General features: G+C 41.8%; 1 protein-coding gene across 5 annotated transcripts in view; it reads left to right on the forward strand.

The window, feature by feature from the left end:
• COL4A5 (collagen type IV alpha 5 chain) overlaps positions 1-13953 on the forward strand; it is a 158790-nt gene that overhangs the window by 33672 nt on the left and 111165 nt on the right. For all 5 annotated transcript variants that reach the window (XM_040442331.1, XM_040442333.1, XM_040442335.1 and 2 more), the window contains exon 2: positions 8578-8631. In XM_040442331.1, coding sequence (XP_040298265.1) covers positions 8578-8631 — 54 coding nt within the window. The remainder of the gene's footprint in view (positions 1-8577; positions 8632-13953) is intronic.

Raw genomic sequence — 13953 nt, forward strand, 5'->3', positions numbered from 1 at the left:
TTTAATATTGCATATGATGTAGTGGGAAGCGGGAAACAAAATTCCAAATGGGGTGAAATAGCAAAAAAAGCGATTCCACCGCAGTTTTACGGGTTTTTTAATTACAACGTTCGATGAACGATAAAATTTACCAGTTATTTTTATTCTACAGGTCAGTACGAATCCGGCGATACCTTATATGTATAGTTTTTTTTGCGTTTTGATGGTGATAAAAAAATGTAAAAGTGGGAAAAAATCTGTTTTGACCCCTATAACTTTTTTGTAATTATGTGTACAGAGCTGTATGGTGGCTAATTTTTTGAGGGGCAATATGAACTTTTCATTGATACCATTCTGGGGTGTGTATGACTTTTTTATCACTTTTTATAAAAAAAATTGTAGAAAATTAAGCGACCAAAAACGGCAAATCGGCCATTTGGACGCTTTTTTTCGTTTAGCTGTTTGCCGTATGGGGAATATATTTTTATACTATGGGCGTTTTTGCACATCGCGACACCCATGATGTGTATTTTTTATTTATTTTTTTAGTTTTATTCTTATTTTGGGAAAAGGGGGGTGATTTGAATTTCTATGTTTTTTTTATTTATTTATCTTTAAATTTTTATTTTATTTTTTTTTACACTTTTTTATAGCTCCCATAGGGAACTATAAGGCTCCATTCACACGTCCGCAAATGGGTCCGCATCCGTTTCCGCAATTTTGAAAGTAGCCACTAGTGTGAAAGTAGCCTTAATTAAGTTTGTACCTTGGAAGCATCCGTAGGACTGCTGTGACATCACACAACGTTCCCATACACCTTACCAGCCGACTCCTTCACGCGCGTGTCAGCTACTAGCCGGAGCGGCGCACGCTCAAGAAGTTGAGCCCGAAGTATTTCAGGAAGACTCAGTTTGCTCTACCAAAGAAAGAAATAACCTGAAACTACCATGTCCTTTCCGGTCCCACACTGAAACCTCTGTCCCAAATACTAGAAACTCCATTAACTCGTAATTCCTTCGAGTATCTGCAGCTTTAGCACTTTTATACCTCTTTAAGCAAAACCCACACTCTAGAAAACTCACTGAGTTTGAGCAGATGTGTGTTTCCCCCTCAGCGGTCTTACACCCCATATCTTCTGTGTACAAGCTGCTGATACACCAGCGATCCTCATGTCTTCCTCCATATTGTCAAGCCTAGGAGCGGGATCTGGGAAACCACTATACCCCAGCCCAGTTGAACAGATGCTTCCTTCTATCGCACAAATCAACAATTTCGGCCAAAGCTCAAGAAACGAGCTACAAAATTGTATCTAGATGGTACAGAGTTCCAGCGTTACTCCATAAATGGTTCCCGACAGTATCGGACCGTTGCTGGAGGTGTTTCACGGAGGAGGGCACGATGATCCACGTGTGGTGGAATTGTAGCGGCTTACGGCCTTTCTGGAACTTTGTTCACAAAACAATCAAAGAAGTCACAGGTGTCCCCATTCAAAACTCTCCAGAAGCCCTCTTGCTGTTCGACTGTGTCCTGAATGTCCCAGCATATAAGAAATCCCTCCTAAAATACATGGTACAGGCAGCGAAGGCGGTGATTCCCAGGCATTGGAAGTCCTCCTCTCCCCCCTCGCCTGAGGAGTGGTTTGATGAAATCGCCCTGTATCAGAGACTAGAAGACCTCATTAGTATTACACCCGCTGACACCTTACGATATGTGAAGATATGGAGCCCCTGGGAAGCCTTTCGCTCCTCAGCCTCATTTCGGGATGTGCAGGTCTGACCTCTTCAAAAGAAACTGCACAACCCCTTTTCCTTCTCCCTCCTTCCCTCCCCCCTGCCCCCTTGTCTAATGTCTCGTCTGTTTGTCTACTATCATAATCTACATGTCCACTTGGGCATTTCTACCTCATATTGTTCCGTGGTTCATATTGTCTGATGTCGGGTTCTATATACCCATTACAGTTCTATAGACATCATACTTGAAATGTTCATATCACGTGAATTTGCAACTGTTTTATATTGTTATATTGCAAAAACTCAATAAAACCTAAATGAAGAAATAACCTGAAAACCAGGACGCTTACCTTCGATCCCCTGGACAGGTACAGGCACTGATTTCTTTACTATAATAAGAACTGATCATTGCTACTAATAGTCATTCCCAACTAGCGCGGGTATTTCTAAGTTTTATATTTGTTTACAAACATTACTGTACATTACAGTAATGATTACAAATGTCATGTTTCCGTTTGCGAACCGCAAAAAACGGATCGCATACGGAAACCATACAGAGATTTTTTGCGGTACTACGGAACGTGAACAGAAACAAAACACTGAGCAACGGATCCGTTAAAAGCAGACCACAAAATACTGAAAAAAGGCCATAAAAAGGCAAGAGGCCATAGTAGGAAATAAAGGAAGGTTGTACAGCTAATACAAACAACATGTATGCACCTTTCCGTATCATACAATGCAATCAGCTGGCCTATGTGTCAGGTACAATTAGAGAGATCCTCAGGCTAACCCTTGGAAAACTTTCTCCGATCCTTCAAATGCAAACTAGCAAAATGTTAAAAAATGTTCCTGGGAGAGACGCATTCCTGTGAGGCTTGTGATTGACTAGTATGAGAAGCATTCATGCCCTGAGGACACCTTTCACAGGCGCTCATCCCTCTCCTGCGCTCATACTTGTCATTACAGGGCTGGCCCCAGACATGATACTGCATTCTGTAAGTGTCCAAACCACCTGTGTCACTGACAAATGGCTTTGGTGGGATCATGTCAGCTTCTTGCACTGGCTTTGTGAGCAGCAGGGTGTTTGCAGTGAGGGTAGATTGTAATAATTTAATAAGGATGTACTATGGGAATATTAAGAGTTTTCCGAGACTTTTATACTGATGACCTAGCCTCTAGATAGATCTTCAGAATCTGATCGGCGAGTGTCCGACACCAAGGACCCCACCCATCAGCTGTTTGAGAAGGCATCGTCGCTCGTGCAGTAGTGTCATGGCCTTCACGCAGCTTAGCCAAGGCCAGGGGTCCCGGTTGTCAGACCCCCAACGATCAGATACTGATGACCTATCCAGAAGATATGATCTGTATACAAAATTGGGTAACTTTGAAAATGCAGTACTTATTTAGTACTGGCCTTGAGTTTATGCTGCGGTGTAGATACATAAACTACTTTTTTTTAATAATAATAATTTCCACCATTCCAAATGTTCATGTGCTCTACAGTATGTGGTTCTTCACCCGAACAGAAGCTTATAAATTCTGCAATGATATGGGCCCTTTACACGGGCTGAAAATTGAAACGATCATCGCTAACCAGCATCACTAGTAACGGTCGTTAGCGATCTGGAGGTGTAAATGAACCGCCGATTACCCGATGAACGAGCAAAACACTCGTTCATCGGGTAATTGTATCTTTTGTGCAGCACGAAAGATCATCATTTCCCAGTGGCAGATCATTCTGTGTAAACACGATCTGCTGGCAGGAAACAACGAGACAGTATGGGGAAGAGCGATTAGCGATCGCTCCTCTCCATACTCTGGAGGAGATCACTACATGTAAATGCAGCGATCTCCCCTGCTAGCGATCAGCAGATTGTTTGGGGGGTCTATTTAAAATACAAAAACCATTAATAAAGTATATTACTAAATGTGTTATTATGACATTAGGGACATTTTAACAAAAATGTATTCAAATGTTTAGTTACTCTTTAAAGTTAATGGAGGCCAGTTTAGGTAGGACCTGTAGAGGAAAGTAATGTAAAAATACTATGGCTAAAATCCACTGTGCATGCTATATAATGGCTCCCTCTAGTGGCCATCTATGATTGTCACATGCATTATTGCTCTATTGGGCACATCACTTTTTCTTTGGCGGTTTTTTCCCCACAAGGGCAGAAACACAAAATCACAAGATCTTTTGGAAGCAGATTCACTTGTAAATAGTGCAGTATGAAAAAAATATTTCATTAATGCAGACTGACAGCATGATATTCTGGGGATCATGTACTTGCCCTCAGTGCTCCAGTGTCAGGATTAAGGCCCCTTTCACACGGGCGAGTATTCCGCGCGGATGCGTTGCGGGAGGTGAACGCATTGCACCCGCACTGAATACCGACCCATTCATTTCTATGGGGCTGTTCACATGAGCAGTGATTTTCACGCATCACTTGTGCGTTGCATGAAAATCGCAGCATGCTCCTCTTTGTGCGTTTTTCACATAACGCAGGCCCCATAGAAATGAATGGGGTTGCGTGAAAATCGCAAGCATCCGCAAGCAAGCATCCGCAAACATGGTTATAAGGGAAAATAATAGCATTCTGAATACAGAATGCATAGTAAAGCATCGCTGGAGGGGTTAAAAAAAATAAAAAAATAATTTAACTCACCTTAGTCCACTTGATCGCGTAGCCCGGCATCTCCTTCTGTCTTCATCTGATCTCTGTTCAGCAATAGGACCTGTGGTGACGTCACTCCGGTCATCACATGATCCATCACATGATCTTTTACAATGGTGATGGATCATGTGATGACCGGAATGACGTCACCACAGATCCTATTGCTGCACAGAGATCAGATGAAGACAGAAGGAGATGCCAGGCTACGCGATCAAGTGGACTAAGGTGAGTTAAATTATTATTATTATTTTTTTTAACCCCTCCAGCAATGTTTTACTATGCATTCTGTATTCAGAATGCTATTATTTTCCCTTATAACCATGTTATAAGGGAAAATAATACAATCTACAGAACACCGATCCCAAGCCTGAACTTCTGTGAAGAAGTTCGGGTTTGGGTACCAAACACGTGCGATTTTTCTCACGCGAGTGCAAAACGCATTACAATGTTTTGCACTCACGCGGAAAAATTGCGGGTGTTCCCGTAACGCACCCGCACCTTTTCCCGCAACGCCCGTCTGAAAGGAGCCTAACAATAGATACGACTTGAACTTTCTGGCTTAAAGTAGATGCAATTCCAAGTCATTGATTTCTACATGAAACCGTGTATACCATACAGTGATGAGATGTGAGACAGAGCATACTGTTAATGAATACTTTGTGCTTGCTGCTTTGATATATGATGTCCAGTTTTCACTCTGGACACTGAGCCTCAGAGTAGGCTGATACTTCTTGTTTTGGTGAGATCAGTTTTCAGCAGTCATCTCATTATCATCACATTAGATAGATAGGTACATAGTAGATGCATAGAAAGGTAGCACAAGATGTTCACAGGTCACAGAGTATACTCACAACACACTCCCATAGAAGTTAATCTCCAGTCTACAGGTTCCTGTGATCCATGTGGCTTATACAAAGTGTATCTCAGAATGCTGTTAACATAGTCAAGTATAGAAAATAGAATAACAGTATACAATCAGAAAATAAAAATGGATTATAAAAAATATAATGTTTTAGTATCTGGTTTTAATTAGTAAAAAAATAAAAGTGATACGTGCCCTTTAGGTAGAGTATAATGTTATTAGTGTTTAACAGTATCTGAGCAAAAAAATAAATACGTATCAGAAATTTAATCCGGATCATAAATCTTGTTACATCATACAGCAAAGTAGATTCAGCGGATTTGTGCAAACATTAGATGCAAAAAGAACAAGTAAATAAGGAAAAGAAAACATATTCTTAGTCTGGGAGGTGTAGCATGAATATTGTACGGAGTGTAAGGATGATAGACAATCATGTCCATGCCGTATCACTAGTGACAGGTTATGTGATGATACGTCTTGAGTAAGGTCTCATGCACATGGCCTCCGTTCCATTTTTTTTTTTTGCGGATAGGATGGGGACCCATTCATTTCAATGGGTCAGCTAAAAAATGCTGATAGTTCATCCGTTTGTGTTCCGCATCCATCGCCCGTGTTTCCCTTCAGCAAAAAAAAATAGTGCATGTCCTACTTTTTTCACATTTGCGGACAAGAATAGGCATTTATTACAAGGGATCTGTGGAAAAAACGGATCCTACAAAAAAAACGGATGCCGCATTCGTTTTTTTTAGCGGACGCACAATTTGCAGACGCAACAAACAACTGTCGTGTGCATGAGGCATAAGGGTACTTTCACACTAGCGCTTTTCTTTTCCGGCATAGAGTTCCGTCCTAGGGGCTCATTACCGGAAAAGAACTGATCAGTTTTATCCCCATGCATTCTGAATGGAGAGCAATCCGTTCAGGATGTCTTCAGTTCAGTCTTTTTGTCTTTTCAGGACGGAGATAATGCCGCAGCATGCTGCGGTTTTATCTCCGTCCAAAATTCTAGGACACTTGCCGGAATGCCGGATCTGGCATTTTTTCCCATTGAAATGCATTAATGCCGGCCCCGAGTGTTCCGGCAAAACAGATCTGGCATTGCGGTCTGCGCATGCTCAGACTGCAAAAAATGTAAAAAAATAAATGCCGGATCCGAAAAGACGGATCCGGCATTTCAATGCATTTGTCATACGGATCAGGATTCTGATCCATCTGACAAATGGCATCAGTTTTCATACGTTTTGACAGATCCTGCAGGCAGTGCCGGCGACAGAACTGCCTGCCAGAATCCTCTGCCGCAAGTGTGAAAGTACCCTAATGCATCCACGCTTCCCACGTCTGAACAAAGTTATGACCTGTATGAATTGCCAAATGTAATAAACTTTTCACATATAAAAGTGTTAGTAATAGCTGCGATAACCTCTTCCTTTTTGGGAATTGTAGAGCTCTTCCAGGCTCGGGCGAGGATTATCTTTGCTATTATCATTATTTTACAGACCAAAGATCTGCTAAACAGTTTTCAGCGTGAACCAGTGCTTGCTGGACATAGGCTGAAAAGAGGACCCATAACTTCTCCTGACAATGTTGTTTTAGTGACTACTGGCATTCCTCACTTAGTAACAATTCTGGAGCGTCTATTCTTATGACTCTATGTTGTTTAGTTCATTTATTATTCCATCTGGAAGTTATGAATGAAGAATTAATTACTAGTAGGGATGAGCAAACTTGTGTTTTCAAGTTCGACGTACAAGGTTCGTGTTATCTAAGAATTCTGTTATGGATTCTGCTACCACGGACCATAATTATGATCCATGGTAGCAGAATCCCTAACGGAATTCTTAGATAACCTGGAATCTTGTACGTCGAACTTGAAAACACAACTTTGCTCAACACTAATTACTAGCAGTTTACAATAAAGGTCCAGATGGGTGTTAGGCTTCTTTCACACTGGCGTGTGCGGCCCGTTGCCGTATTGCGGACCGCATTTGCGGATCCGCAAAACACGGGTAGCATTCCGTGGGCATTCTGAATCATGGATGCGGACCCATTCACTTGAATGCGTCCGCAAATCCGGAGATGCCGAATGGTGCGGAACGGAACCCTACAGAAGCAGTCCTATCTTTTTGCGATCCGCTGCGGCTGCCCCACGGACTGTGCTCTTGTATTGCGGCCCGCATTTTGCGGGCCGCAATACGGCAACGGGCCGCACACGCCAGTGTGAAAGAGGCCTTACCAGTTGGGAGGGGTGTCCCCTGTACAGTCTGACACTATCCAGTCAGTGCTGCTGGTGTCAGACAGTGTAGGGACACACCCCAACTGGTAATACCCATCTGGACCTTCACTGCTAGCAATTCATTCATAACTTCTATGGCACATCATAGAATTATATGAATAGATACTCCAGAATGGATATTACATGGGGAACACAGTAATTACGAAAACTTAGAAGTCAGAATGGGTGACAGGTCCTCTTTAAAGCCTCATTATCTACTCTAATAAGGAAAATAGTAATGCTCAGTTGTCAATTCATTCATGCATTTCTAGGAGGAATAACAATGAAACTTCACAGGGCATAGTTTTATGAAGACGTTCTCCAGTCTTTCTGTTTTATGGGGAATGCAGGACATGTCAGGAGAGTTTACAAGTCCTCTTTAAGTTACATTTGTACAAGATTTAGCACTCTCCATGCCAAAGCATTGAAAACGTCTTCAAAAACCTTTCATTAATACTCTGTATCTCTTAAAATATTTCTTATATTATCACTGCAAATGTAATCATTTATTTCCTCTACATGTATCCTCCAGCGTTTCATACGAGCCGTAGGCTTGCTTGTTCACCAGTGGGTAGCCTTCATCTGCTGACGCATCTCTCCCCCTGGCTCCATTGTAATGTCTTGTTCACAGATTAGCATGGCTGCTGAGCCAGCACTTCTGCCAGCTTTGAAGATTATAGCACTGATCAATACTTGCATGTAGTCGGCTACGACTCCCAGCGGATTTATTAGCTTACTTAATAGTCATGAATTTTGATTTGCACTTCTTGTGTATTTTTGGTGCATACCTCTTCCTATAAATACAGAACTGTTGGAAGGAACAGGTGGCCCCAGATATGGCATGTTACCCCTGCTGTCAGCCTGAGCTTATCCTTCTCAATACTTCACTACGACGACTCCTACAAAGCCCCGGCCTCAGTAACCGTTAGAGACTCGTATGAATGGATGTTTGAGTTGTTGGATGGGTGTTTCTATAATGCTGCTGTGCATCATGTTCTGCAGAGCCTAAATATCAAGAAAGTGCAAAAACATCTCATTTTATTTTTCTTTTCTTCACAGGCTTGCCAGGGTTGTACATCCAAATGTGACTGCAGTGGTGTAAAGGGGGATAAGGTAAATATCACCCAGCTACGCTCATGCGCATTTCACCTTCCAGTAGATCCAGTATTCCAGTGCATGGACTTTGCTTCTGGCGTCTAGGTGTTTTCTCCAGTTCTCCTTCATGGAGGACTGAAGGCATAACTGAGGGAGCGGATATCGCCATATAGTATGAACATAACCTGTATAAATTGCATAAGCAGATGTTAGGTTTTTACCATAGAGACTATGGCACAGTCTTAGGGAGCATTCACACGACCGTATAAATGGATCCGCATCGTGCGCACCCATTCATTTCAATGTGTGCTGTCCGCTTGCGTTGTTCCATTCCGCAAAACACTTACGGTCGTGTGAATGCTCCCTTATTGAGGTTAGTGCCACATGACTACAACTTTGCCAGTTAGGATCAGATTAGCTTTAGAAATGTTTAATCATAGCTACCCACAGGCTAGTAACAACTCAAGAGGATAAAGAAAGACTGTGCAAGCACGAGCAAAAGACAGTTACTCATTTAATTGTTTCGCTAATAAAAAAAAAGGGCTTCTGCGCGGAGTGAAACAAAGCGAAGATGTTGTCAGGAGACTTCAAAGGTGGCGAGAAGGAGGGAAGCACACAGCGCTGTGGCCTTGCATCATTGGCAGTTACACGGAATGAGCAGTGCCAGACAAAGCACTGGTGACGTAACTGTTCGGTTTCAACTTGTCATTTTCTGGGTTTTTTTTCCAACTTTTGTTGGCTGATTTTACACTGGAGGTTACCGTATATCAATTGAATAGTAGGTTGGAGATTAGTAATCAATACTTAGTCAGTGTCTCCATTGCAGTGCATAGCAAGGACATGCAACCTGTCTGACCTGTAAAATCTTACTGTGTGGACCTATGGTTCTAATGAGGCTGATGGCATTCCACATGACTGACAAAGACATTGGGGGTCATTTACCAACTGTCACAGATTGAGGCGCTGCAGTCTGCGACTTTTTCCCGCTCACGCCAAAAAAAGGGGTGGGCAGAGAAGGGTGCGGACTGCCAGGCCCGTCTCATTTTTAATTTTCTACGCCTGTTTTAGGCATAGAAAATGTTCTAAATTTACACCAGCAAGGAAGCTGGTGTAGATTTAGACAGGCGGTGGATGCGCCAAAGTTATGTAGAGGCCGGTGCCTTTACATAACTTCAGTGGATCTACCGCCAGATATGGGGGTTATTAAGACCAGCATCTAAAATGCTGATCTTAATAAATGACCCCCATCATGTCCTGATAAGTCCCAACGCCCTGTTAGGTATTAGTTAACATATGAATGATAATAATTCATTCAAAAGCCGAAATCACAGTAAGCCCCTTACAGACGAGCGTGTGCGGATTAGGTCCGGATGCGTTGCGAATGCATTCAGTGAAAAATGTGCGATTTCGCAAGCAAAGTCATTCAGTTTGTCTGCGATCGCGTTCAGTTATTCATGCGATTTAATGCGTTTTGCACGTGCGTGATAAAAAAACTGAAGGTATACAAACAACATCTCTTAGCAACCATCTATGAAGAACTCATCACACCCGCACTTGCTTGAGGATGCGATGCGATTTTCACGCAGCCCCATTCACTTCTATGGGGCCAGCGTTGCATGAAAATCGCAGAATATAGAACATGCTGCGATTTTCACGCAATGCACAAGTGATGCGTGAAAACCAACGCACATGTATGTACGCAGCCCCATTGAAATGAATGGGTCCGGATTCCGTGCGGGCGCAATGCGTTCACATAACGCATTGCACCCGCGCGGAATACTCGCTCGTGGAGTTCATTCAAATTACATATTCTGGTGTCACAGGTCTCTGTGTATGAATTTATTGCAGTGAAATTACTGATCACCAAAATATAATCAACCCCTTTACCCTAGAAAGTAAAGTTTGGCACACGCCCTCTTGTGCAAAAATTTAGAAACTTTCTGTTCACTACTTTTAAAAAGTGGACAGAGTTGGGGGAGGAGAGGGCGTTACGGGGCAGAATATAGCTGATCTGGCATATTTATAATCTATGCCAGGAAAGGGTTATTGGTTATACCTGAAATCTATACTTGCTCCCTACTGGTGTAGATTTCAGTTGTGATGCATGGACCTGCACAGCAATTATTAAGAGACTTGTGAGTCTTAATAATTGTGGCACATCTGATGCCAGTGGGGCATAGATTAAGACTGGCTGGTAAAACACCAATTCTTAATAAATGCCCATCTATGGTTGTATCTCTTATAAAAAGCCATTAGATGTGGTTAGCGGAGTGATAATATATTACAGTGTGGTGTGAGAAAAGATGTTACAGTGTGTAAGTGGACAACGCTGGAAGCCCAAGAAGTATATGCTGCCTTGTAGAAGATCTGAAAGCATGGCAGGTACTACCAATGCCCGTATAATTACAGTACTATAGGAGTAGTAGCTGTATGATCAGGTTGCTGTTACGCAAAGTTTCATATATATATACAGTGGATATAAAAAGTCTACACACCCCTGTTAAAATGTCAGGTTTCTGTGCTGTAAAAAAATGAGACAAAGATAAATCATTTCAGAACTTTTTCCACCTTTAATGTGACCTATAAACTGTACAACTCAATTGAAAATCAAACTGAAATCTTTTAGGTAGAGGGAAGAAAAATAAATAAAAATAATAATGTGGTTGCATACGTGTTCACACCCTCAATAACCGGGGATGTAGCTGTGTTCAGAATTAAGCAATCACATTCAAAATCATGTTAATAGGAGTCAGCATACACCTGCCATCATTTAAAGTGCCTCTGATTAACCCCAAATAAAGTTCAGCTTCTCTAGTTGGTCTTTCCTGAAATGTTCTTAGTCGCATCCCACAGCAAAAGCCATGGTCCACAGAGAGCTTCCAAAGCATCAGAGGGATCTCATTGTTAAAGGTATCAGTCAGGAGAAGGGTACAAAAGAATTTCCAAGGCATTAGATATACCATGGAACACAGTGAAGACCGTCATCATCAAGTGGAGAAAATATGGCACAACAGTGACATTACCAAGAACTGGACGTCCCTCCAAAATTTATGAGAAGACGAGAAGAAAACTGGTCTGGGAGGCTACCAAGAGGCCTACAGCAACAATAAAGGAGCCGCAGGAATATCTGGCAAGTACTGGCTGTGTGGTACATGTGACAACAATCTCCCGTATTCTTCATATGTCTGGGCTATGGGGTAGAGTGGCAAGACGAAAGCCTCTTCTTATGAAGAAAGACATCCAAGCCAGGCTACATTTTGCAAAAACACATCTGAAGTCTCCCAAAAGGATGTGGGAAAAGGTGTTATGGTCTGATGAAAAAAAGGTTGAACTTTTTGGCCATAATTCCAAAAGATATGTTTGGCCCAAAAAAAACACTTCACATCACCAAAAGAACACCATACCCACAGTGAAGCATGGTGGTGGCAGCATCATGCTTTGGGGCTGTTTTTCTTCAGCTGGAACTGGGGCCTTAGTTAAGCTAGAGGGAATTATGAACAGTTCCAAATACCAGTCAATATTGGCACAAAACCTTCAGGCTTCTGCTAGAAAGCTGAACATGAAGAGGAACTTAATCTTTCAGCATGACAACAACCCAAAGCATATATCCAAATCAACAAAGGAATGGCTTCACCAGAAGAAGATTAAAGTTTTGGAATGGCCCAGACCTGAATCCGATTGAAAATCTGTGGTGGGATCTGAAGATGGCTGTGCACAGGAGATGCCCTCGCAATCTGACAGATTTGGAGTCTTTTTGCAAAGAAGAGTGGGCAAATCTTGCCAAGTCAAAATGTGCCATGCTGATAGACTCATGCCCAAAAAGACTGAGTGCTGTAATAAAATCAAAAGGTGCTTCAACAAAGTATTAGTTTAAGGGTGTGCACACTTATGCAACCATATTATTTTATTTTTATATATTTTTTTCCAATATTTTTATTATCAGCAAGAAATGGTACAAATGATGTGTAACAAATTATACAAAAAGAATAAACATTGTAAGTACATAGATTTTGCTTTTCACAATAGAGAGTTGTAAAGATTAAGTGTCTTACTCCTTTTTTTTTCTTTTCTTAACATAGAACAATAAATGTCCAAACAATGAAAACATTGAGTTCTCCCCCTCTTTCCCACCCAGAACTTAAAAACCTTATTTTTCTTCCCTCCACCTAAAAGATTTCAGTTTGTTTTTCAGTTGAGTTGTACAGTTTATAAGTCACATTAAAGGTGGAAAAAGTTCTGAAATGATTTATCTTTGTCTTATTTTTTTTTACATCACAGAAACCTGACATTTTAACAGGGGTGTGTAGACTTTTTATTTCCACTGTATATATATATTTACTTATATATTAGACCACAATAAAACAGGAGACAAGGGCTTGTTGGTTCCAGGTACTGGGTGGTTCCGCTGTTCAGCTGCCTGAGCATGAATACCTCGCTAGGCATCAAGTCATCCGCAGGCAGGAGCCAGCAGGAGCTCAGTTACAACATGCTCTGTACACTTTGTTTTATTATACAAGTCTTGCATCTTTGATGAGGTGATTATATGAGATTATTCTTTGTAACAACAGTCAGAAATAACTCTACACAGTTAGGGAACAACTTAAAGGGAACCTGTCACCGGGATTTTGTGTATAGAGCTGAGGACATGGGTTGCTAGATGGCCGCTAGCACATCCGCAATACCCAGTCCCCATAGCTCTGTGTGCTTTTATTGTGTAAAAAAAACGATTTGATACATATGCAAATTAACCTGAGATGAGTCCTGTCCCTGACTAATCTCACGTACAGGACTCATCTCAGGTTAAGGCCTCTTTCACACGACCGTTTGTTTTTTTTTCGTTTTGCGGGCCGTTTTTTGCGTTCTGCATACGGTCCGTATACGGAACCATTCATTTCAATGGTTCCGCAAAAAAAACGGAATGTACTCCGTATGCATTCCGTTTCCGTTTTTCCGTTCCGTTGAAAGATAGAACATGTCCTATATTTGGCCGCAAATCACGTTCCGTGGCTCCATTAAAGTCTATGGGTCCGCAAAAAAAACGGAATGCATACTGAAATGCATCCGTATGTCTTCCGTATCCGTTCCGTTTTTTGCGGAACCATCTATTGAAAATGTTATGCCCAGCCCAATTTTTTCTATGAAATTACTGTATACTGTATATGCCATACGGAAAAACGGAACGGAAACGGAAACACAGCGGAACAACGGATCCGTTTAAAACGGACCGCAAAACACTGAAAAAGCCATACGGTCGTGTGAAAGAGGCCTAACTTGCATATGTATCAAATCTTTTTTTTACACAATAAAAGCACACAGAGCTATGGGGACTGGGTATTGCGG

Source organism: Bufo bufo, chromosome 8 (genome assembly GCF_905171765.1).
Source record: "Bufo bufo chromosome 8, aBufBuf1.1, whole genome shotgun sequence".
Lineage (NCBI taxonomy): Eukaryota > Metazoa > Chordata > Amphibia > Anura > Bufonidae > Bufo > Bufo bufo.